Consider the following 24,870-nt stretch of genomic DNA (forward strand, 5'->3'; position numbering starts at 1 on the left):
GTGAACATAAACAACATCTCTGAATGTAAAAAGTTCTGAGTTCAATGCAAAGGGAGACCTTTTAGCTGGATTTAGCTGGTCATTTTCCAGCCTGACCAGCTAAGACCAGGCTGGAAATGGCTGGAAACCAGCCAGGAGTTGGCCTAAACCCCTCTAAAACCAGGCTGGTCAACCAGCTAAAACTAGCCAACCAGCCTATAGGCTGGTTTAAGCTGGATTTTTCGGCAGAGATGTTGGTAAAATCTGAACGTTCCTTTTATTTTAAATAGACGGCAGGGTTCCTAACTTGTTAAAAGCACAAAAAAGCCAAAAACATATGCAGAAAACATGACATATGATTCAATCTGAATATTACCAAGATATGCAAATACTTTTGTGTGCATATAAAACAAAAATAATGGCTTATTTCAAATATTTATTATCCTCAGTGTCAATGACTTTAGGGTGATTAAATAATGAGTACTTTTTAACAAGGATAACTCTTGACTCCTGATGTAGACTAACCATTGTGCTCTGTCCAGCTTTTATAAGTCCATTATTGCGTTTACTGGCATTAGGCACATCTAAATTATCAGGGAAACAAAGAGTTTGCAAATGTGAATTGACTCTGAATGTTCTGCCAGTTTTCCCTTTATTTGTCTGCTTAAAGACTTGTTTTGTGTTTGATTGTGAGGCAAATGAAGGCCTGGAGGTTATTGACAACATTGGAAAGTGCCTTGAAGCCAAAGCGAAGGTCTATCATAATCTCGTAATCTTAAATTTACACAAAAACTGGGATGAATTTGAATGTTAGCTGGCTTTGTTTTGTGTTTGTCCTAGTGTGAATATGACGTGAGCTTCTAGCCTTCAAAAAGCCAACTGATGCGTGTTTAGATAAACTACAAAAGGTGACAGATGGAGACCCCAACACTCATTCACATTCACAGGATCAGGTAAAGACGATCAGTTTCTTAAATGTTTAGGAACAATAAACTTTTAAATACAAGATTTTTGTTTTGATTTTAGGGAGTAAAATGGTTCTTCAACGAAGGATCTCATTGTCGTTCCTCATCTTTTCAGTATCAATTGGTAAACTGGGTCTCCTTCAGTACATCACTTTTAATTTATTAGTCACATGGAATTTAGAAAGTTGTGTTTATGTGATCTGACAGCTTTGGCAGCTTCATGTGACAGTCGGTGTTTGGCAAATTTGATCATTGCTAAAAAAATGAAGAGTGCACCACAGGGAAGCAGCTCTTCTGTCACTGTAAACGTCACTTCGATGAATTATGAGACTCTGTCTTTTGTAAGTATGGATTTTTTTCATGCTTGAAAAACAAACCAATTCATATGAAATAGCATGATTAACCATTTAAACTACATTGTAAATAATTACTTTGCAGTCAGTAACATTTTCATGTTCATAATCGCAACTACCGTATATCAAAATTTAACTGGATTGAAAGTGTATTTTGTGTATAACTGGAATTATGTGAACTCAAATCTTTGAGAATTACTTATTCGTTTCACTTCCAGATTTAAATTTGAGATAAATTATATTAATATTTTTTTTATAATAGTGCAATATTTTCTACATTGCCATCATGTTTAGGATACAAAGGAAATGCAAATGAGCTGCCGAGTTACAGTAAACATGGTAAGAACACATCTTTCATGTAAAAAAAAAATACAAATTTAATAAAACTAATCAGAAACTGTTTATAAAGCACAAGTCCTGATTTTATAACGCATGTTGAAAAAGATTATTGGTTTTACCATGGTCAAAATGTTTTCAGAATATTTTCTTTTCCCATTAGCGGTGGACAGATCCTGATCTAGCATGGGGTAAAAACATATCTGACATGAAAGCAGTTCTGTTGCCAGCTGACAAAATTTGGACTCCTGGGCTTGTTTTGGACAATGCGTAAGTGAACCCTTTTTATTCAGTATTCAAATTTAACATTAAGAAGAAATCATGTAGTAAATACAACAAGAATCATCATATAAACCTCAACAATGGTGACATCCAATTCAATTTTTACAATTTATTTCATTTTGCGAGGCGTGCTGGGTACCTACTTTTTATCGGTAAATAATAATGGTGATGTGCTGTCGATGAAACTGCAATAATAACCATAAATGAGAGCCTTCAGTTGTTTATTGTTCAGGTTATAAAAACATTGAACATCTGAATAACTCAAAACACACACAGACATCAAGAAGCATGTCAACATTGCTGAGATTCATGCGCAGAATCTTGAGGTCTGTGTTTCTAGCCTGATTTTATGAGGAAATGTAACTATTTTACGTTTTGTCAGTTTAGTGGCTAATTCATACGAGTTCAGTCGTACGAAAATGTACGATTTTAAAAAGGAGGGGTGGCACCCAACCATCATTGGGTGGTGTTTCACCTGGGGATACTCATCCCGAGGTCCTCAGATTATGCGGAGTCACTGATTGGATCCAACACCAGCGACGTGATGATCCCAAGGATTCCATATCCTGAGCTGCTGCTGCGCTGATGGTCGTGGGGAGTGGAGAACATGAGTCTGATTCCAGCGACGCTCCAGGGACAGACGAGTCTTCGCTGAGGCCATCTTCCAGCCTAAACCACGGTGAATGAAGCTCTGCACAAGACTTTTGGCCAGTGGAGAAATTAAAATGGTCGTGCCCAACTGAGTCTGGTTCCCTCAAGGTTTTTTTTCTTCACTCCCATCAGGTGAAGTTTTTTTTCCCTCTCCGCTGTCGCCACTGCCTCGCATGGTTCAGGATTGGTAGAGCTACGCATCGATGAATTTGCTCTTCAGTGTTTGAACTCTCAGTAATGACTAAATCACCCTGAACTGAGCTAAACTGAACTGAACTGAACTTAAACACTAAAACCTGAACCACACTGTTCCAGTTACTATGACCATTTATGTGAAGCTGCTTTGACACAATCTACATTGTAAAAGCGCTATACAAATAAAGCTGAATTGATTTGAATTGAATGTGCAAATCGTACTGAACTGTAAGAATTAGATCGTACAAATTCATACGAATTAGCCACTAAATCAAAAAGTTACGAATTGCCGTGAGATTGCATTGGTGTTTCTAAAGGGATTTAGACATTCAGTGTGCTCCTAACACACGACCGCTGCCCCTTCAATATACAGAATGTTATTTTTATTATCAGTTAAGTGAAATGCAAACATTAAGATCGCAGTACAAGATTAAAATCCTTGACAACATTCAGTGAAGTAAAACTGCTAAAACGTTTGCAATAATTATATGTTTTCCTTCTTGCCATAACACAACTACTAAATATATAGTGATCTGAAAAGTAAAAGTAACAAGCTTTGTTGTCAATAACTGACTTCACGAGTTCACACTCACAGATATTTGACTGAATAGAATATACGTATTGGGCGTGATGTCCGGGGAGAGGGCTCTGAGTTCGGGAAGACACCCTAACTCGTGTTATTCCCATTATCAGGATAAAGAGAGATAGGGTCCGAGCGCAGTGACTAGTGTCGTGGTTTTTGGTTTTTCTCTCACTAAATCAAACTCAGTCTGGAGGTTATGAATATCAGAAGAGTATACTTTATTGTCGACAACAAAGGAGAATTTTCAGGAGACCCCCAGTAGCATCTCTGTCTGAAAAATCTCACTCATGTTCTGGCCTGCTTAAACACTCTTTTACAACAGTTTTTTCCTTTGTTCTTCATATGTCACACAAGATCCCTCCTATTTTAACCCCTGACCCCAAATTCCACCTCTGACATGTTTCCTGAGACACCTCAGGCTTTTTACCACTCTCTTTTCATCCCTTTTTTGTGACCCTTAGTTGTTTCCTCCTGCCATTTCCCCTTTCTAACTCTACATAACACCTTAATTGTTTTAATGGTATGCAAGTCTACAAGCAGATTATACACATACAATTTGAATATATAGATTAACGTCCCACTTTAAAGAGTATAAAATCCACTTCCCCCCACCCCCCACACACAGAATTAAAATGGTAACTGGTTTAATAGTGTGGAGTTGGGGTGGTGAAGGGACGCTGAAGTCGAGAGAAAATGGAGGTATGACGTGTTTGACTATTTATAGGGGTTTGCTAATACTAATAACAATTTGCTAATTGGATAATACAATGATTGTGTGTGTGATGAATTAGCCTCGTCAAAGACTGATCGTGCTCCTCACGAAATTTGTTTATAAAACATCACTTAGTACTTTTGTAGGTTTGCTAGATATGAATTCAAACAGGTTAGTAATACGTGAAGCTGCTGGTTCTGTTTGTGGAGTTGTTTAATGAGCCTTTGTTGAGATTTTGAGAGATTCAGTGTGTTTAATTTCAGCCTTCATCCATAGAAGGGGGTGACGCTGTGGCGCAGTAGGTAGTGCTGTCGCCTCACAGCAAGAAGTTCGCTGGTTCGAGCCTCTGCGTTTCTGTGTGGAGTTCTGTGTGGCACATTTGAGCCCATTTCCCAGATCGTTTGACAAGTGTGAGTGATCTAAATCGCACTCAGGCAAGGTTCACATTGACCGTGGGATACCAAAAAAGGGCAAAGAGGCTGACCGTGAGTGGAGCTACCGACACATTCTGGCATTTTGCTTAGACCTGGTTTTAGACAGACTTTTTTTTGGGGAGAAAAGCTAAAGACTTCATTACCTGCAACTCGTTTTGTGTTCTGACAACTTGTGCTTGGTTGTAAACTATATCAATAAAGTGTTTAGGCTTTTAAAAACACTGCTGTAATACATTGAGCAAACATTGTTGTTATGACGTTTTTCTACAGGAGGAAAATGCTAATTATTTCCAGACACTTCAAATATAGTCTGTGTTAGCAAATGCAAGACTGTTGTTGAAATCCAGGCATAACACTGTATGACGTTTCAGATACTGTTTTATAGCCTACAGCTGGTCAATCTGTCAGATTCTGGAGTGCTTTACAGGTCTAAATGATACATGATCATTTAGTAAAATGAATACATTTATAGATATGGTTTATAAGTATATAATTTCAAATGGAGGCAATTTGAACGGTTTGTGCACACAGCATGCTATAGTATCTGATAACTGCAGGAAATAAGTCCAAAAGGCAAATGACTGTGTAAAAAAAAATTAAACAAAACAAAAACACGATGTATATGCCGAGCTCAGCGGGTATACAGCCAGAATCAGCTGTGGTGATGTGACCTAGCTGTCACAGCATTGATAAAACTTAATAAAAACGAAACAGATGAGTTATAAAAAAATTCACCCCCTCACAGTTGTCAAAAGGGGTAATCAAAGCTTTATGCACTCTTTTGTACCAGGCTGTAAACATGTTTTTATGAGCTGTAAAAATGGCCAGTTTACTATTGCAGTTGGAAATCATATGGATTTCCTGGAGCCAGCCCCCCCAAGGCGAGTCGATGAATTGCAGCTTTAGTTACTTCCGTATTGGCTTTCCGAGGGAAAGTGGGAGGTTGCCACTTGGGTAAAAGTGTTGGATCTGTTCAGCAAAATATTAAACTGCATGTCACCACATCTTGAACAACTCAAAATAATACAAAACAACAGAACTAAAGCATCATCAATGACGTTAGCATGCTCGGGCTCAAGCCTGGTTTATACTTCTGCTTCGAGTGATTGATGTAACCCACGGTGCATAACTTGCGCGTTGTCGTGCATTTATACTTCTGCTCGCTGTTTGTGTTGTTCTGCAATAACACTTCTAAGACACTAGCTGGCAGTGAGTGGCACTAGCTGGTGTTTTGTTTTTTTTTAACACTACCTTAATTTAGAAGTTTTTCAAACTTCCTTGTTTTGAGACGGGAACCGGCGGACGCGCAACAACTTTTATCATGAGGTAAACACAAAGCAACAGTTTCCATCTCGAGCTCCTTAATGGGACTCCACACTTCTAAACACTCGCTCCATCGGGCTCACGCAACACTCATCTAGGCTACCAAGCTGACTAATCACAGAGCTTGCATTACACGTCATTGTGACGTGTAGTTAAATTTTTAGAGAGGTGCACATCAGCGACCGCCACGGGGAGAACTATGCAACTGTAACCCTGCCGACTCTACGCCACCCAACCCGCTCCGAGCTGGGATCGAACCGGCGAGTCGGTTGCTCTAACAAGGAGGCTAAAGACCATGGCCACTAGCATCTTTCACTAGAGCACCTTTAGAGGTCAGAGGAGTGAGGTTTACCTGCACAGCTCACACTAGCTGGCCTCCGTTACACTTACCCCCCCAAACCTCACTTTCATCCGGGTCACGGCACCAATGTAACCCTGTCGGTCCTATGCCACCCAACCCGCTCCGAGCTATTATCAAACTGGCAACCTTCCGCATGGGAGTCGGTTGCTCTACCAAGGAAGCTAAAGACCATCGCCCCTAGGGTCTGTCGCTAGAGCACCTTTAGAGGTCAGAGAAGTGAGGTTTACCTGCACAGCACACACTAGCTGGCCTCCGTTACACTCACCCCCTAAACCTCACTCCCATCTGGGTCACGGCACCAATGTAACCCCGCCGGTCGTACGCCACTCAACCCTCTCCAAGCTGGTTTCGAACCGGCGACCTTCCGCTTGAGAATCGGTTGCTCTAACAAGGAGGCTAAAGACCATGGCCTCTAGCATCTGTCGCCAGAGCACCTTTAGAGGTCAAAGGAGTGAGGTTTACCTGCACAGCACTCACTAGCTGGCCTCCGTTACACAACTACACACAGGCTGTGCCGGAGGATACGCGTGCGATTGATGCAGAACTATAAATCAGCCTTCAGAAGGTAAAAAATGCAATGCGAGTGTGGGCCATCGGGAGAGAGGGAAGGGGGTACAATTGCTCCCTTGCAAAGTTCAAGGCAAGCGTACCTAGTATGAGTACACCCTAAGATAAGCAATGTTGTGTTTTCTTTTTGTACAACCAGGATAGATGTAACCATGAAGCCACAAACAGAAGATGTACTGGTGACGGTGGAAGGAACTGTGGACCATGCTGTTATCTTGTTCATAGCAGTGAGCTGTGACATCAACCTTTTCACTTACCCCTTTGTGACAGGAGATTGTCCTGTGGCCATCAACGGATGGAATAAAAGCAGTAAGTTGACCTTTTTGTTTTGTGAATTGATTTCCACTGTTGTTGTTTTTATCTAGAGAAGTTCTTCCTTGACATCCTTAAAAGATATTTGAATAATGAAACAAAGTAAAAAAAAACACACTAAATATTCTTGTATGTGTTGATTTAGGTTATGGGCTCATACTTCAACACTCAAATAACATATCTATGTCCGGGAATACTCAGAGTGGTGAATGGAATGCTTTGAAAGTGGAAATAACTACAGATTCAGATTTTCAGTACCTCAGATATCTCTCGGTAACTATGGACTTTGATCCCCTTATTTTTTCTAGGAGATAAAGTATTATTTAAAATCATAGATATATACAGTAGATATCGCATAGGGACCCTGAGCATGCGTCAATAGCGCGCCACATTGGTACAGTGCTCCCAGGACAAGTGTCATTCAACCGCACTAGTCAAGACAGTGTTATTACGTGAAGATGCGGGAATTTAGCGCTGTCGACAGGTGTAGAAACGAGCAAACAAAGAAAACAAAGCACAAAGGCAGAACATTTCATAGGTAATATTAAGTTTTTTTCTGTTTTTGTATGTTCTGAACTTTTGTGTTCAACAGGTCACATTATTGATGATAATACAGTCACTTACTGCCTTCACCATACGGCAAATTAGCTCCAACTCGCACTAAATATTCAGTTTATGCTAGTTTTGTTGAATTAAATCAGCAAACAATGCAAAAGAAATATGACAACGACATGCTGCGGTGCCAGAAACTTGTATTATTGTCGGCCAGTGAACGAGTCGTTCATAACGGGGCTTTCGTTCACAAGCGAATCGCTCCCTCCGTCAGTATGAGAAGTGAAAGCAAGAGTGGAGGTGTGTTTCAGGACACGGATTAGATCAGATTTAACAGGGAGGGTGGATAGAACATTTCTTTACACACAAACACAAGCTTTTTGTCAGGAATGCCCGTGCAATCACTGATCCATCAATGTAGAAAAGTGATGTAAAATTAAAACTTTCGTAATTTAAAAAAAAAAAAATTGCATACGAACATCCAGGAAAACTCACGATCATAGATATATGTGTATAAGTGTATATCTCTGGCTTTGGATGGCCACAGTCCTCCACGGTACTTTGGTCCCTCATTTATTTCAAAGGAGCGCTACCCTGTTCCAAAATGGCGGCTCCATTGACGCATTCGTTCCAACAGACAACTACAGGGTAGGCAACATCTAATGTATATACCTATGATTTAAAACCACACAGTTATTGTAAATAACAATGTGTTATACTTTAAATAATTCTGTATGTAATAAAAATAAGGAAACTGGAAAAAAAAATGGGTTTAAAGTTTAGAAGCTTTTTGCTTTTTGAGAACAAAATTCACTGAAACACCAACAAGGCTATTTTATTCACTTTAGTACAGTGGTTCTCAAACTGTGGTACGTGTATCACTAGTGGTACGCGAGCTTCCTTCTAGTGGCACGCGGAGGAATCAAATATGTCATATGTACATGCTACATATATTTCAAAATTTATCAAAATGATTTGTATTTGAAAATGACAACGTATAGCCCAAATATACTATATGTTAATACTTTACATTTCAGTACAGCTGTTTTCTTTTTACTTTTTAAGAACAGTAACCTACCATTTTTAACTTTTTAAAGCACATTTTAATTTAAATGTTGATGTTTTTACTTTTTCTTTTTGTTTTTTTTACATATAAGCACAGTAAAGTCCTAACGTTTAGACTATTTATAATGTTTAAAGTGGCTGACAATAATAAATATTCTTAATAATAGTAATTAATCTGACACGTTTTTGAACTGTGCAGAGCTGTAGTTGCTTAATTTGGTCTACAACGCTACGTATTTCAATACTGCTCATTATGGTGGTACTTGGAGAGACTATTTTTTTCTGAGGTGGTACTTGATGAAAAAAAGTTTGAGAACCACTGCTTTAGTATATACAAAGTCACGAGTGCTGCTAGAGAGGGGAAGGTTAGCACGATTTTAAGGGCCCTTGTTGTTTTGGGGCCCCCAGAGTTACATCAACAACAACCCCCCCCTCCTCTTTCATCCACGGATAGTAATGTCTATAGTGTAGTGTGTATAGTTTTACAGCAGCGCGAAACAACCACTTGAAACCTACACTCATTTCTGCTATTCAGATGTTGGAGTCTGCTGTGTTTAGCATCCTAAGAGCACCCACTTTCTATACCAAAACTACTGGTACACAGTCAGAGCACACTTGTTGCATCGTAGGGTTACTTGCTTTGTGTCCACTCATTGGTGCCCCTACAGCTGGTGACATCTTTGGCATGTCTAAAAACACTTCCGCAAGGAATCCCAACTGGGTTATTTAACTCTAGAAGTTTCTTACCGTACGTTCACACCGAAAGCGGCGAGAGCGTCCAAGGTCGCTCTGGCCGCCCTGGCGACAACGCTGTCTGCCTTCAGCTTCGGCGGTGAGAGCGTCAAAACTCGCTACATTGATCTCGTACTTAAAGGAGCCGTTGCAGCATTATCAGTTACATTCCTGCATAAAACATGTTTCTAGCGTGAAAATGTTGCACACTTCTTATCAAATTCATATAACAATGGAAGATCAAGTTGCGTGTGGTGTGGCTTTGCTCTATTTATCCAATATGTGTCCATATGTCTGAAATATCCTGAAGCAGCAGTACTGTTTTGTACTGTCACATCGCGTGAGATTCCCGCTTTTTAAAGATAAATTTACATAACATTGATGAACATCAGTAACTCGCCAGTAACTTATTTAATGTATGTTCCTGTAAGAAAACATTGTAAATAATTGGAAATCCGGCGACCGCAATAATCAAACCCTTGGGAACAACTGTGGTCGGAACCAAAGTTCACAGGTCTGTGTTCCCTGAACTGCTATCAAGCGGTGGGCGTCTTTATTCTGATTGCTTGCCGCCGAACCGCGTCATAGCTCATTACCATAAAGTTGACTTCATTTCAACTCTCCTCGACGCTCACGCCGGCGAAGACGCGCCGCGCTGCTCCTCGCCGTTTATCGTCGCCTATCGCCGCCGGCTCTCATTGAAAATGAATGACTTCCGGCTATTTTGACGCTCTCGCCGCTTTCGGTGTGAACGTACGGTTATACGCTGCCTTTTATTAAAATAGTACAACAAAGTATTATTTCTAATTCAGTAAAGATATCCATCTGTGTTTGTGTGTAGGTTCAATTAAGATATTCTTTCCCTGATCTGTTAACAGGTGACATTATCCATCAATCCTTTCAGTGCTGTTGTGACCCTGATCCTTCCCAGTATACTAATAATGCTGGCAGACCTGGTGAGCTTTTCTCTGCCCATTACAGGAGGAGAACGCAACAACCTCAAGGTCACCTTGGTCTTGAGCTTCACCATGTTTCTCCTCATCCTCAATGATCGTCTGTCCAGCGGTGGAGCGTGCAGCCCTCTCCTCCGTAAGTAAAAAACAAGGCAACACCTTTCACTGTTGCCATGGGTAACTGAAAAACATTACCTTCATGTATACCTAAACATAATTTGAACGAGTGGTCAACCACAAGTTGAACATATTAAAAATTGCTGTGAAATAAGTCGCAACCAGCAACACTTGTTTTGTGTATTATTTATTTATTTGTTTACTAAATCCATGTCAGCCTATATATACATTTCAAATGCATCCTGTGATGACGTGCTTCTGGATTTTGTCTGTAGGGTTTACAGAAAATATAATATCAAGGTCCCACTTTATATTAAGTGTCCTTAACTACTATGTACTCACATCAAAAAGTAAATACAATGTACTTACTGTGTTTATAATGTATTTGAGAACACTTGTGGTGCTTTTGAGTTGGGATAGAGGTTGGGTTATGGACAGGTTTGGTGGCATGGGTAGGTTTAAGGGTGGGTTAAGGTGAAAGGGATGGTCCACAGTCTATTTACAAATGTAATTACAAAAGTTAATTACAGATGTATTTACATACATGTGTTTAATCAAGCATAAGTACACAGTAAATGCATGTATTTACACAATAAGTACATTGTAACAAATTATTAATTCCTATGTAAGTACATATTAGTTAAGGCCACTTAATATAAAGTGGGACCAATATCACTCCTGGAAGTTTTAAACGCTCATAAAACCTTTTTTTAACTGGAACAGAAGTCTTTAATTAAAGTTAAACTCTTTACAACCCAATCTCAAATGGTCCATTAATCTCTTGTGGTTTTTATTTGAGTCCTAATTTTCATGATTCAATGCTGCTTTGACTGACTGGTTAGAAGTCTGCTCTGAGCTCTCAGTGTGGGCTCATTTGAAGTGTACACTGAGGTGGCATAGCAGCCAAAAACAGGACCTTACAGGCACCATTCTGAATTAATATTCACTCTATGGTTTCATGGACTTAAGTGACACACAGAAACCACTCTAAGGGTGTACTCACACTAGGCTATCCAAACCATTCCCAGACACATGTGACCACTTTTTCCCAGTTTGTTTGACAAGAATGAGTGCTCCGAATCAAGCCCAGGTGTGGTTAAGTTGGCCGGCCCTGGCCCGGTTATAAGAGATGTGCCAGAGCGAGGTTAGGTTAGGCTTAGGTGTGCTATGCTTGTATATGATTGCTTATTTCATATAAAATTACATTTTTCATTATATAGGCCTATGTTTATCATTATATGTTATAGGATACACTTTGTATAGCAATGAAACTATGTAAGGACATATTTCATATAAAAAATAAAGGTTAGAAAAAAAGACTTACTCGACAGGAATTCTGTCCTTTGCTGGGTCTAGACAAGGGATGGGCAAACTTGATCCTCGAGGGCCGGTGTCCCTGCAGAGTTTTGTTCTAACACTAGTCAAACACACCTGAACATGCTAATATGTGTCTTTAAGATCACAAGAAATCTATAAGCAGGTGTGTTTGATTAGGGTTGGAGCTAAACTGTGCAGGACACCGGCCCTCCAGGACCGAGTTTGCCCACCCCTGGTCTTGACGTCCTTCAAAATGCATGCGCATGTCACCAGAGTCGTGCTCGTCCGCTAAGGAGAAAGTAAATTCTTTGTCGATGTTTAGGAGAATCCAGACCAATCCTTACTTTATACAGATTACATGAAAGGGATTATTTGTTTTCGATTTGAATGGGTAATGCAAAAGCAGACATCACGCTTTCTTTAGAAACATCTCTGGTATTTCTTTGTTGAGTGTTTGCTGAGTTTCAGTTCAGTTTAATGACGTGTTTTTCCTGACACAGTCTACTGTTGCGCGCTTCTCATGCAGGCTATTTGTAGTATCAAAGCCTCGTGGGCGTGGTCGCATTACCTCTAATAAGCTCAGACTGAGCAACTAGACATAGCGTTGGTTTCATACTGATTACTTTATCAAACAGTATTTGTTTTCAACATGCATAGCTGCATTTAAAAGTAGACACTTCAAGCTTTCTAAAGATATGTGTCTCATCTCTTGGTGTTTTGTTTTCGCGGAGTTTCAGCACATTTTACTGACGCATTTCTAAAAACAGTTCACAGAGAGAGAAAAGACAGATTGCCTACACTGTTTATTATCCTTGTTTTGCAAAAGCACACACGTTTGTTGTTGTGCTGAGTGTACACATTAAAAACTAGACACCTAACAGATTTGATTGATGTATTGATCTTATCTGTACGATCAAAACTGAAAGTGTAATTTAGGTTCATTTCAGCTTAATGAGGTAAAAACCTGTCAGAACGCGTATACGCGGTCTTCAACCCCAGGGGGTTAAAGTGCAAAATGCGAAACTCAAAACCCAACGGAACTTTTACGGAACTGTTTCATGTGGATTTTTTTAATCATTCTTACTTTTCAATGATGGTGAACTGTCACAGTTTATTAAAGGGCACCTATGGTGAAAAATCTACTTTTCAAGCTGTTTGGACAGACATGTGTGCAAGTATAGTGTATAGACCGTCATATTGGGATGATATAAACACACCAAGTCTTTTTTTTTTTTCAATTTAACAACAAAAAACGGTGGACCAATTGGAGCGGTTTTCAGACCGACCGCAACTTTACGTAGGAGAGCGGTCCCCCCGCCCACCAATATTGATTGACAGCCTCGCTTCACGATCATATCCTCAGTTACTTGTTGCACTTCTGCCATTTTTAGCATGTGAGTCAAAGCGATATCACTAAAGGAACACCCTTGCTCTATTTTTTTGATGAAAAGCTCATTGGGCTCAACACAAGATCAATATTCTCCACATTTTCGATCTAATCGGATTTATTGCTTGTACCTTTTGCGTGGCGCCGTGCATTTTGGGGTTCTGGGCGTGGGTTTCTGTCGGGGTGCACGCGGTGGAGCTTCTGGTCAGCGGCTCAGCGCTGTATGGGTTTCTGTCGCGGTGCACGTGGTGGAGCTTTGGGTCAGCGGCGCGGCTAGGTTTTCTGTCGTGATGCACGTGGCCGAGCTTCAGGTCAGCGGCTTGTGTGCGGCGTGGGTTTCTGTCGCAGTGCACACGGCGGAGCTTCGGGTCAGCGGCTCGGCATGGCGCCATTGTGTTTGCCCTGGTGGAGGCTTGTGTTTAGAGTTCTGGAGGGGCGCGACGATTCGGGACACTTCATGTTTCAAAGACACAAATGATTTTGTACTCTCTGCTTGGACTGTGTCCGGGTCGAACATGTACGGCTGAATGCTCATCCTAGCATAGCTTAGCTTCTCTCTCTGTCTGTCAGCCTGTCTGTTGTAAACACAGAGCGTCAACCCGGGCCCATTGTGGAAACATAGCCCCGCGGACGTTTCTGCAGAACGCGATTTACGTCACGGGAGGTACGTATTCGAGCGGTTTTTGTTTTTGCGGATCCGCGAGAGGCCTCTGTGCGCGCTTTTTCGCGTCTCGGGCGCCTCTCGGGAGCACGCGCCGTTCGCGCCCACGCCGTTCTCGCGCAAAAAGCCGCCGGATCGGCCGACTCAGCCGCCCTCCTCTTCCTCCTCCTTCTCCTTCCCTAAACGCGAGTGAAAGTTCGCAATAGCCGTCCAGAAAAAAAAAAAAAAAGCAAAAGTCTTCGATTTCGACCGCGTTTTCAGATCCCGCCGCGTTCTCGCCCTTATTTTTTGGATTCCGTTTTTCGTCTTACCTGATTTCCGGAACCGCTGTTCCCCGGACTCGATCCGGTGCCACACCGCCCCGCAGCATTCGCTCGGAAAAAACTAAACGCGGCCTTACGTACCTCCAGCCACGTAAATCGCGTTCTCCAGAAACGTCCGCGGTGCTATGTTTTCAGAATGAGCTTGGGTTGCAGAGCGTAGGAGCTCTTGGCTCCGCCCCCTTGTTTCATTCGGCGGGAAGCTGAAACTGTGAAGCAACATGCCCCTAAAACAGCAAACTGTGTAAACGCCCCCAACATGACACTTTTTAACACATTTTAATAAAAACATCTGAACTGTGTGTTGAACTGAACCTAAACTGGCACACTCAGAAGAACCAGAATATTAATATTATATCATAAAAAAGGGGTAAACTATGTGCCCTTTAAAGAAACTAACCCCTCACTGCAGGACAGCTGCCACTTTTAGTAAGCGTGAAACATGGTGACTTTAATTTTTAACTAATGTAATCTACATTGTACTGAGCGAGAGCACTTCTCTTAAACTAAACAGCCCCATCATCAATGACTTAAGCGGGGACAATCATGCCTAAGCATGGTTCAAGACAACTGCCTAGTGTGAGTACACCCTAAGTCTGCAAGTCCACAATTGCACTTGAAAAAATTTAAGATTGGGTCAGTGTCCCTTTAAGAGCTAAAGGTGTTCATTCATGCCTGATGACTCTATCATGCATGATACATCATCCATAACACCTCACTCACTCCCTGTTCTGTTAGTTTGCCCTCCTGATTGGTCAGTTTCAGATGGATTGACAGGTGGACTTGTGCAACTGCACACACCTCACAAATTAAAGCCAACAGCTACCAAACTTTTTTGATATGTTTAAAAATGATAAGGATCTTGTGAGCCGGTCAGCTCATAAGTTCCTCTTACGTGATACAAGCCAATAACCATACAAGCATCAATGATTTCTCCCAATGGCCTAGTGAAAATATGGTATTGCATTAATATCTGATGCAAGTGTGGAGATTTGTGCATAGTACTGAACCCTGAGGCACTGCTGAGGGTTTTTTCACACAAATGTATACTAAGTTGTAATCTGGCTTTTGCTTTAAAGATTATCACTTCTGCTTCTGTCTGGTTAATCTGGTGCTGAGCATGGTGATGTCTGTAGTGCTGACACATCTGACGACTGCTGACAGCATCCTAAATTCTAAATGTTTAAAGAGAAAGAAAGGACAAAATACCCATCTGGATCAAGATGAAGGTAAAGAATACTCAATAATGCGAACGCAAAAAAGTTCAGACATTTCGGAATTGTGTTCAGTCATATGGTCTCCGTTAGCAGATGCTGGTGCGATTGTGACAAAAACCCCAAGTGAAACAGAGATGGATTCCATCCAGAAAATAGTGCAGTTTCTGGAAAGGGTGGACCAAAAGGAACAAGAGGCAAACAGCAACGAAGCCTTTGTTGACCGCTTGGACGCAATCTGTTTCTTGCTTTTTTTGTTCATTGACATAATTTACATCATCTGTGTTGTCATTATCACCACAACAAATATTTGCAAACCCCAAAAGTTGAATATCTGGAATAAGGAAGAATTGTTTGACTTTATTCCTGGACTAATAAATATGGATGATAATATTAATGATACAGATTATTATGTTTAAAGGTGACATGATGGCTCAATGGTTAGCACTGTCACCTTACAGCAAAAAGGTCACTGGTTCAAGCCCCGGCTGGGTCCGTTGGTATTTCAATGTGGAGTCAGCATGCTCTCCTCATTCTACGTGGGTTTCCTCTGGTTGCTTTGGTTTCCTCCAGGGGTCAAAGACATGCGGTACAGTTGAATTGAATAAACTAAATTGGCCATAATGTATGTGTGTGGATGGATGTTTCCCAGTACTGGGTTGCAGCTGGAAGGGCATCCGCTGTGTAAAACATGCTGGATAAGTTGGCGGTTCATTTTGCTGTGGCGACCCCTGATGAATAAAGGGACTAAGCCGAAGGGAAGAGAATGAATGAATTATTATGTTTAAAGAAGAAATCATTTGTTTATCTACATATTGGTGATTTGAATCTGGGTATGTGATGTGATGTCCATGAACATAATGGGATTTTAATCATTTTAACTTTTTTTCTGTCTGTCTTAAAGGGCACCTAAGTTACCACTTTTTTCAGATTTAATATAAGTCTTTTGCGTCTCTAGAATGTGTATATAAAGTTCAGATCAAAATACCCAACAGATTTTTCATTATACCTTTTACAAGATGCTGTTTTATACTGATTTCCAGCAGGGGGTGGTTTTGTCGTACTGCGCCTTTAAGCCTAGTCTTTCCCGCCAACTGTTTCTACATGCCTCCTCCCTCAGCTGCGTCAGACAACAGACAGACTTAAAGGAAGAAGGTCTCACGTAGCGTTTGTGAGATACTACAGTAAGAACTAACCTTTACTAATCAGTATTGTGAAGTTGCATTGATGAGTCACACACAATATCGTTACAAAGTTAACGCGCGCACACACACACACACACACAGATACACACACGCACACCGCAGATGACACACACACACACACAAGCACACACGCACGCAGGCAGACAGACAGACAGAGCGCACTTAGCTTAGCTAAGGCTAACCTCAAGTACTGTGTGGATATCTGTTATGCTAATGTAAAATATAAACCTGATTTAACTTCCACAAACCGGGATTGAAGCGTCTTCTTTTATAATTGTTCTGACACACGGCTGTGCTGATGAAGTAAAGCTGAAGTAAAACGCTGTAATTAATTACACACATACTCTGTTTTAAAACACTTTAAACATGTGAAACTTACTCTTAATCACATTTGATGATGATTGCTGATCCTAGGGAACAGAACAGACCTTTTATTCCCGGTTGCTTTGCGTATGTCTGCCTGGTCTTGTTGACATATACACGCGACTACCTGAACATGTTAATGCGCGCAGCTGTCAATCAATTCGGTGGGCGGGTCGATTTGGAAACAGCTCCAATTGGCCGACCCTTTTTTTGTAGTTAAATTGAAAAAAAAAGGACTGGGTGTGTTCATATCACCCCAGTATGACGGTCTATACACTATACCAACACACAGATCTGTCCAAACAGCTTGAAAAGTAGATTTTTTACCATAAGTGCCCTTTAATATACACACATTCTCCAAACTCTGACTTGGGATTGCTTGTCTGCTAACTTGTAACATGTAACATAACGAATGTAAAGCATGCACTGTAAAACAACTGATTAAATAAAAGTATTTTACTTCATGAAGTTTATTTATAAACAAATTTCGAAAGGATCACGTGCTTATGATTGTTCTCAGCTGTTCCAGCATGAGCTCGTGATCAATTATCCAATCAGATGATTCCTAACTCACTATAAATGAGTCTTCTTATCTCAATACTCCCCCAACCCCCAGACGACATTTCTGTTGGGAGTTTTCCCTGGGTTCTCCAGTTTCCTCCCACAGTCCAAATAACCTGCACCCTAGGTAAATTGAACACACAAAATTTATAGGCAAGCACTCATCAAGTACACCTCTCCTCAGTCATGCTTATCCATTACTTAGCTACAAATAAGCCGTGGGGAATCATCGAGATCTACCTGAGCTCAAACTCCCCTCTCGCCCTGCAAACGGGAGGGAGCCCAGGGCTCGAGGATCTCATAAGCTCAGGGCTCTCTCCTGGAACAGCATACCAAACAGGCTTTATTATCAATCATCAGCTAAGTGTGAACTCTTGAAACTCTACTGGTGAGTTATTATTGTGCACTGTAGTTTAAAGGTTCAGTTAACTGGTTGTATTAAGATGAAATGACGAGTTATCTAAATATCAGTGATTCTTGATTAAGCTTAGCCAACACAATCTCAAGGCAATTCGTAACTTTTTGATTTAGTGGCTAATTTGTATGAGTTTGTACAAGCTAATTCTTACAATTTAGTACGATTTGCTCATTCCGCAATTGACGGTTGGGGTTAGGGGTGGGGTTAGGTGCCACGCCTCCTTTTTAAAATCATACAATTTCCTATGACTGAACTCGTACGAGTTAGCCACTAAACTGGCAAAACGTAAAATACTTACGTTTTCTCGTGAGATCAGGCTGGCTCAGCTGTCAGCAAGAAGTTTATTGGCAGGCAGTCTGGTCATAAAAAAAACATTAATAATATTGTCAGAGGCATATAAACACAATAAAATTGACAACCAGTTGGACAAGATCACGTCAGTGAGTTGATTTATGGTATAATTCAACAAAAATACTTTAAAACAAATGCTACGGGGCGGTATGATGCCGTTACCTTTCTCGCTCAACTCCGTATGGACAGTTTTTCCACTGTTGCCAGTTTGCCCGTTAGCTCGACATGTATGTCAGCAATCTTGAGACACATAACCGAGTTGACAGCGACAACAGGGTTTGAGTCTGGTGAAAAATGGTTCCAGAAAGCAGGTAAGACAAAACCAAAAAAAAGTTTTTAAAAAAGTGTTGGGGGGTGGTGGGGAGTGGGGGGGTGGGGGTCTCTTCACACCACCACCAATGTGCTGCATCCACTTGGATGACGTGACAGCAGCCACAGGACAACAGTGCCAGTGCGCTCACTAGGGATGGAACGGTATCAGAATTTCACGGTACGGTAATACCTCGGTATGAATGGCACAGTAAGGTATTTACTGAATAATTTACCGGAAAAACAAAACTAATAAAGAGACTCAAAAAAAGTGCCAAAAGTGTTTATTTATCTTAGCACTGAACATATCAATGACATAGAAATTAGCCATCTATCTGTAAGTTTCTAAACAGGAACTTCAATTTTTCAATTTTAATAAAAAAAAACCATTAAACCATATAAAAAAAATTAAGTTTCAATTTAGTATTGTTGAAAAATCTTCACATTCAACATTTAATCACTCACTCACTTAGATAGAGATGGGTTTTTTAAGGAAAATGATCATATAACTATAATCAGGTAAAAGCTGGGATCTCTGGGCATGTCCCCTGCAACAGAAAAAAAACCCCTCTAATTTGGGACTGAGGTTTCTGGGACAGAGAGATATGATTTAGCCAAGGTTGACCGCAGTGGGTAACGTTGTGCATTGTCTTTCCACCACTTGAGAGGACAAGCCATGAGTGAGATAGAGGTCTCTTTGCGGTACAAGTCAATGTCTGCATCAATCTAACAAGTGTGCTGTGTTCTGCAGTCCCCATGACTGTTTTTAGTCGTATTCCCCGACTTATATTTCACCACAGTCTGGCAGTGCCTGCATACCTCTTTTTTCTTTGTCACCTTTTCTCCTTTTTCGTCTCTTTTTAGAAAGAAACCGAAATGCTTCCACACATCCGATTTAAACTCTCTTTAGGTTTGATCATTACTAGCTCTTTTTCTTCCCCGCTACTATCAGCACACATTTCATTTCCGCATTACTGGATCTGTAGTGACAACAGACCGCAAAGGATGATGGCCACGCCTGGGCTGATGGGAATTGTAGTTCCCGCTACCTTCCCTTCGCTTCATTCGCCTAGGCAAACTTTTCTCAGAAATATAGTTTTATTGAGTCATGCGCCTATAAGGTAATATTGAAAAAAATTACTATTGCGGTATGAAGGTATTTACAATATTGTTACATCCCTTGCGCTTACACAAGCTATTGCTGGAGTGGAGAGACACTGATAGAGCCAATTCGGTGGTTGGGGATGATTGGGAGGCCATGTTGCATAAGGGGCGATGGAGGGAATTTGGCCAGGACACCGGGGTTACACCCCTACTCTTTTACGAGAAGTTCTATTGGACTTTTAATGACCATAAAGAGTCAGGACCTAGGTTTAATGTCGAAAGAGTTTTTTTTTATTTAAAATATTTTTACTATTCACTATTTATTGTGACACAACTGTATATTAAAAGGTTTGTTTACACCACAACTGATATTCTGTCATCATTTACCCACCCTTCCAAACCTGTCTGAGTTACATACCAGTGTTGAACACAAAATAAGATATTTTAAAGAAAGATGGAAACCTTTGACCATTGACTTCCAAAGTATTTGTTTAGTCACCCTTTATTTTGATGCTATGTTTGTTGAATTTAAGTTATATTGAATCTACATGTCAACTAATTCTCATTAGATTATAAGTAGACTGTTAGGTTGGGGTTGGGGCACTAGCAAGTTGACTTGTTTCTAATAGGCAGTTAAATGTCTGTTGAAGGAGCAGTATCAATAGATATTAAGCAGACAGTCTACTAGTACTCAAATGGACCATCAAAATAAAGTGTTACCATATGTATTTCCTACTAAGGAAATCTGTGTTTGTTTAACAGAAAGAAAGAAATTCATAAAGGGTTGGAACCACTTAAGGGTGGTGAGTAAATGTTGAGGTCTGTTTCCTATCCCTTTAAGGCAGATTGTCTATTTATTGTAAGTTGTTTTAGTCTGATAAGAATAACTAGATTCTTAAAGTTTGAGAACAAACTTTGAGGCTGGCTTGTGAAAGCCTGACGGTAATAGTTTATTTAAACAGTTTTAAAAAGTATGAAAAGATAGATAGATAGATAGATAGATAGATAGATAGATAGATAGATAGATAGATAGATAGATAGATAGATAGATAGATAGATGTTGTTAGCATGATTCTAGCATGATATAGCATAATGTTAGTATGATTCTAGCATGAATTAGCATGTTGTTAGCATGATTCTAGCATGATTTAGCATGTTGTTAGCATGATTCTAGCATGATTTAGCATGTTGTTAGCACGATTCTAGCATGAATTAGCATGTCACTAGCATGATTCTAGTATGAATTAGCATGTTACTAGCACGATTCTAGCATGAATTAGCATGTAACTAGCATGATTCTAGCATGAATTAGCAAGTACCTAGCATGATTATAACATAAATTAGCATGTTACTAGCATGATTTTAGCATGTTGTTAGCACGATTCTAGCATGAATTAGCATGTTGTTAGCATGATTCTAGCATGAATTAGCATGTTACTAGCATGATTCTAGCATGACTTATCATGTCGTTAGCATGATTCTAGCATGAATTAGTATGTTACTAGCATGATTCTAGCATAAATTAGCATGTTAATAGCATGATTCTAGCATGAATTAGCATGTTGTTAGCACGATTCTAGCATGAATTAGCATTTGAAAAGCAAGATTCTAGTATGAATTAGCATGTTACTAGCATGATTCTAGCATGAATTAGCATGTTGTTAGCATGATTCTAGCATGAATTAGTATGTAACTAGCATGATTCTAGCATGAATTATCATGTTGTTAGCATGATTTTAGCATGAATTAGTATGTTACTAGCATGATTCTAGCATGAATTAGCATGTTACTAGCATGATTCCAGCATGAATTAGCATGTTGGTAGCACGATTCTAGCATGAATTAGCATTTGACTAGCATGATTCTAGCATGAATTAGCATGTGACAAGCATGATTCTAGCATGCATTAGCATGTTGTTAGCATGATTCTAGCATGAATTAGCATGTTACTAGCATGATTCTAGCATGAATTAGCATGTTGTTAGCATGATTCTGACATGAATTAGCATGCTACTAGCATGATTCTAGCACGAATTAGCATGTTGTTAGCATTATTCTAACATGAATTAGCATGTTACTAGCATGATTCTAGCATGAATTAGCATGTTGTTAGTATGATTCTAGCATGAATTAGCATGTGACTAGCATGATTCTAGCATGAATTAGCATGTTGTTAGCATGATTCTAGTATGAATTAGCATGTGACTGGCATGATTCTAGCTTGAATTAGCATGTGACTAGCATGATTCTAGCATGAATTAGCATGTAACTAGCATGATTCTAGCATGAATTAGCATGTTGTTAGCATGATTCTAACATGAATTAGCATGCTACTAGCATGATTCTAGCACGAATTAGCATGTTGTTAGCATGATTCTAACATGAATTAGCATGCTAATTCATGCTAGAATCATGCTAACAACATGCTAATTCATGCTAGAATCATGCTAGTTACATGCTAATTCATGCTAGAATCATGCTAGTAACATGTAACTAGCATGATTCTAGCATGAATTAGCATGTTGTTAGCATGATGGATAGATAGATAGATAGATAGATAGATAGATAGATAGATAGATAGATAGATAGATAGATAGATAGACAGATAATTAAATAGACAGATGGTGTGCTAGCATGGGTCAAACAAGCCAACCCCCGCCTCTCTACGATGTTCTGATGCTGAGATATAGCTGCTGTTATATCGTTGCTAGGTTAGTCTGTTTTGTTGCTATGGAGTTGATTGACAGCTTAGACTGATGATGTATCAAAGCTTCTTGCCAGTATGAACAGTTAAAAACAACCCCCATGTCTCTATCACACTGCAGCATGACAATATCAGTCTGAACCTCTTTAATGGCAGTCTATGGGACAGTTGCTAGGGTGCAGTATCTGGTTGTTAGGGCGTGGCTAGAAAGTTAAAAGGCCATCAGTAATTGGCTGCTGGCTAGACTGAGTTAAATAAGCTCAGCCATTAGTCTGTAGGACAGTCTGATGCAGAGTTATGAGCTCACAAAGTTTGATCCCATGTAAAGTCAATGAGAGTCTTTTGCAATGGAAGTCTATGGGACGGTTTCTAGGGTCCAAAAGTGGTTGCTAAGGCGTGGCTAGAAAGTTTAAAGGTGATCAGTCATTGGCAGTTTGATAGTCTGAGTTAAGTGAGCCCAGTTAGAAGACTGTGTGACATTCTGATGCGGAGTTATGAGGTCACAAAGTTTGATCCAATGTTACGTCTATGGGATTTTTCCGACGGTCCCGGGACGTTTTTCGGAAAACCGAAAGTCGGATCAGTCGGAAAGGATATAGCAACTCGAGTTAGAATAGTTCGGAGGTCTGACCCGAGTTTGATGGTCATAGCTTAAAAGGCCTAGGACGAGATAGAGTTTAATTTTTAGTCTCAGAAGAAGAAAATATAACTAGATTCTTAAAGTTTGAGAACAAACTTTGAGGCTGGCTTGTGAAAGCCTGACGGTAATAGTTTATTTAAACAGTTTTAAAAAGTATGAAAAGATAGATAGATAGATAGATAGATAGATAGATAGATAGATAGATAGATAGATAGATAGATAGATAGATAGATAGATAGATGTTGTTAGCATGATTCTAGCATGAATTAGCATAATGTTAGCATGATTCTAGCATGAATTAGCATGTTGTTAGCATGATTCTAGCATGAATTAGCATGTTGTTAGCATGATTCTAGCATGATTTAGCATGTTATTAGCATGATTCTAGCATGAATTAGCATGTTACTAGCATGATTCTAGTATGAATTAGCATGTTACTAGCACGATTCTAGCATGAATTAGCATGTTACTAGCATGAATTAGCATGTACCTAGCATGATTTTAACATGAATTAGCATGTTACTAGCATGATTTTAGCATGAATTAGCATGATTCTAGCATGAATTAGCATGTTGTTAGCATGATTCTAGCATGAATTAGCATGTTACTAGCATGATTCTAGCATGAATTAGCATGTTGTTAGCATGATTCTAGCATGAATTAGTATGTTACTAGCATGATTCTAGCATGAATTAGCATGTTACTAGCATGATTCTAGCATGAATTAGCATGTTGTTAGCATGATTCTAGAATGAATTAGCATTTGACTAGCATGATTCTAGCATGAATTAGCATGTGACTAGCATGATTCTAGCATGAATTAGCATGTTGTTAGCATGATTCTAACATGAATTAGCATGTTACTAGCATGATTCTAGCATGAATTAGCATGTTGTTAGCATGATTCTAACCTGAATTAGCATGCTACTAGCATGATTCTAGCACGAATTAGCATGTTGTTAGCATGATTCTAACATGAATTAGCATGTTACTAGCATGATTGTAGCATGAATTAGCATGTTGTTAGCATGATTCTAGCATGAATTAGCATGTTGTTAGCATGATTCTAGCATGAATTAGCATGTAACTAGCATGATTCTAGCATGAATTAGCATGTTGTTAGCATGATGGATAGATAGATAGAAAGAGATAGATAGATAGATAGATAGATAGATAGATAGATAAAGGTAGATAGATAGATAGATAGATAGATAGATAGATAGATAGATAGATAGATAGATAGATAGATAGATAGATAGATAGATAGATAGATAGATAGATAGATAGATAGATGGATGGTGTGCGAGCATGAGTCAAACAAGCCAACCCCCGCCTCTCTATGATGTTCTGATGCTGAGATATAGCTGCTGTTATATCGTTGCTAGGTTAGTCTGTTTTGTTGCTATGGAGTTGATTGACAGCTTAGACTGATGATGTATCAAAGCTTCTTGCCAGTATGAACAGTTAAAAACAACCCCCATGTCTCTATCACACTGCAGCATGACAATATCAGTCTGAACCTCTTTAATGGCAGTCTATTGGACAGTTGCTAGGGTGCAGTATTTGGTTGTTAGGGTGTGGCTAGAAAGTTAAAAGGCCATCAGTAATTGGCTGCTGGCTAGACTGAGTTAAATGAGCTCAGCCATTAGTCTGTAGGACAGTTTGATGCAGAGTTATGAGCTCACAAAGTTTGATCCAATGTAAAGTCAATGAGAGTCTTTTGCAATGGAAGTCTATGGGACGGTTTCTAGGGTCCAAAAGTGGTTGCTAGGGCGTGGCCAGAAAGTTTAAAGGTGATCAGTCATCGGCAGTTTGATAGTCTGAGTTAAATGAGTCCAGTTAAA

The 24,870-nt window shown here is 39.8% G+C and overlaps 1 protein-coding gene across 3 annotated transcripts; it reads left to right on the forward strand.

The window, feature by feature from the left end:
- The first annotated feature begins 331 nt into the window (after positions 1–331).
- LOC101884593 (5-hydroxytryptamine receptor 3A-like) lies at positions 332–17,376 on the forward strand. Of its 3 annotated transcripts, none has more exons than XM_073945173.1 (11): positions 673–733; positions 820–932; positions 1,006–1,068; positions 1,152–1,285; positions 1,592–1,636; positions 1,797–1,903; positions 6,881–7,050; positions 7,199–7,326; positions 10,281–10,491; positions 15,237–15,386; positions 15,465–17,376. In XM_073945173.1, the coding sequence occupies exons 3-11, from the start codon at positions 1,014–1,016 to the stop codon at positions 15,788–15,790; spliced, it is 1,326 nt and encodes a 441-aa protein (XP_073801274.1). In that variant the 5' UTR covers positions 673–733; positions 820–932; positions 1,006–1,013; the 3' UTR covers positions 15,791–17,376. The 3 variants fall into 3 exon arrangements, with proteins under 3 accessions (XP_073801275.1, XP_073801274.1, XP_021326572.2); XM_021470897.3 differs by having other exon boundaries at positions 674–733; positions 15,468–17,376; XM_073945174.1 differs by having other exon boundaries at positions 332–932.
- The last annotated feature ends 7,494 nt before the right edge of the window (positions 17,377–24,870 follow it).

This window comes from Danio rerio, chromosome 3 (assembly GCF_049306965.1).
Source record: "Danio rerio strain Tuebingen ecotype United States chromosome 3, GRCz12tu, whole genome shotgun sequence".
Lineage (NCBI taxonomy): Eukaryota > Metazoa > Chordata > Actinopteri > Cypriniformes > Danionidae > Danio > Danio rerio.

What these genes read in the sequence shown, in the direction of transcription:
- LOC101884593 (XM_073945174.1), top strand. Translation starts at nt 1,014, where the DNA reads ATGGTTCTTCAACGAAGGATCTCATTGTCGTTCCTCATCTTTTCAGTA. An exon ending in ATTATGAGACTCTGTCTTTT is followed by an intron (nt 1,286 to 1,591) that starts GTAAGTATGGAT and finishes CATCATGTTTAG; the next exon opens with GATACAAAGGAAATGCAAAT. An exon ending in AGCGTGCAGCCCTCTCCTCC is followed by an intron (nt 10,492 to 15,236) that starts GTAAGTAAAAAA and finishes TTTGCTTTAAAG; the next exon opens with ATTATCACTTCTGCTTCTGT.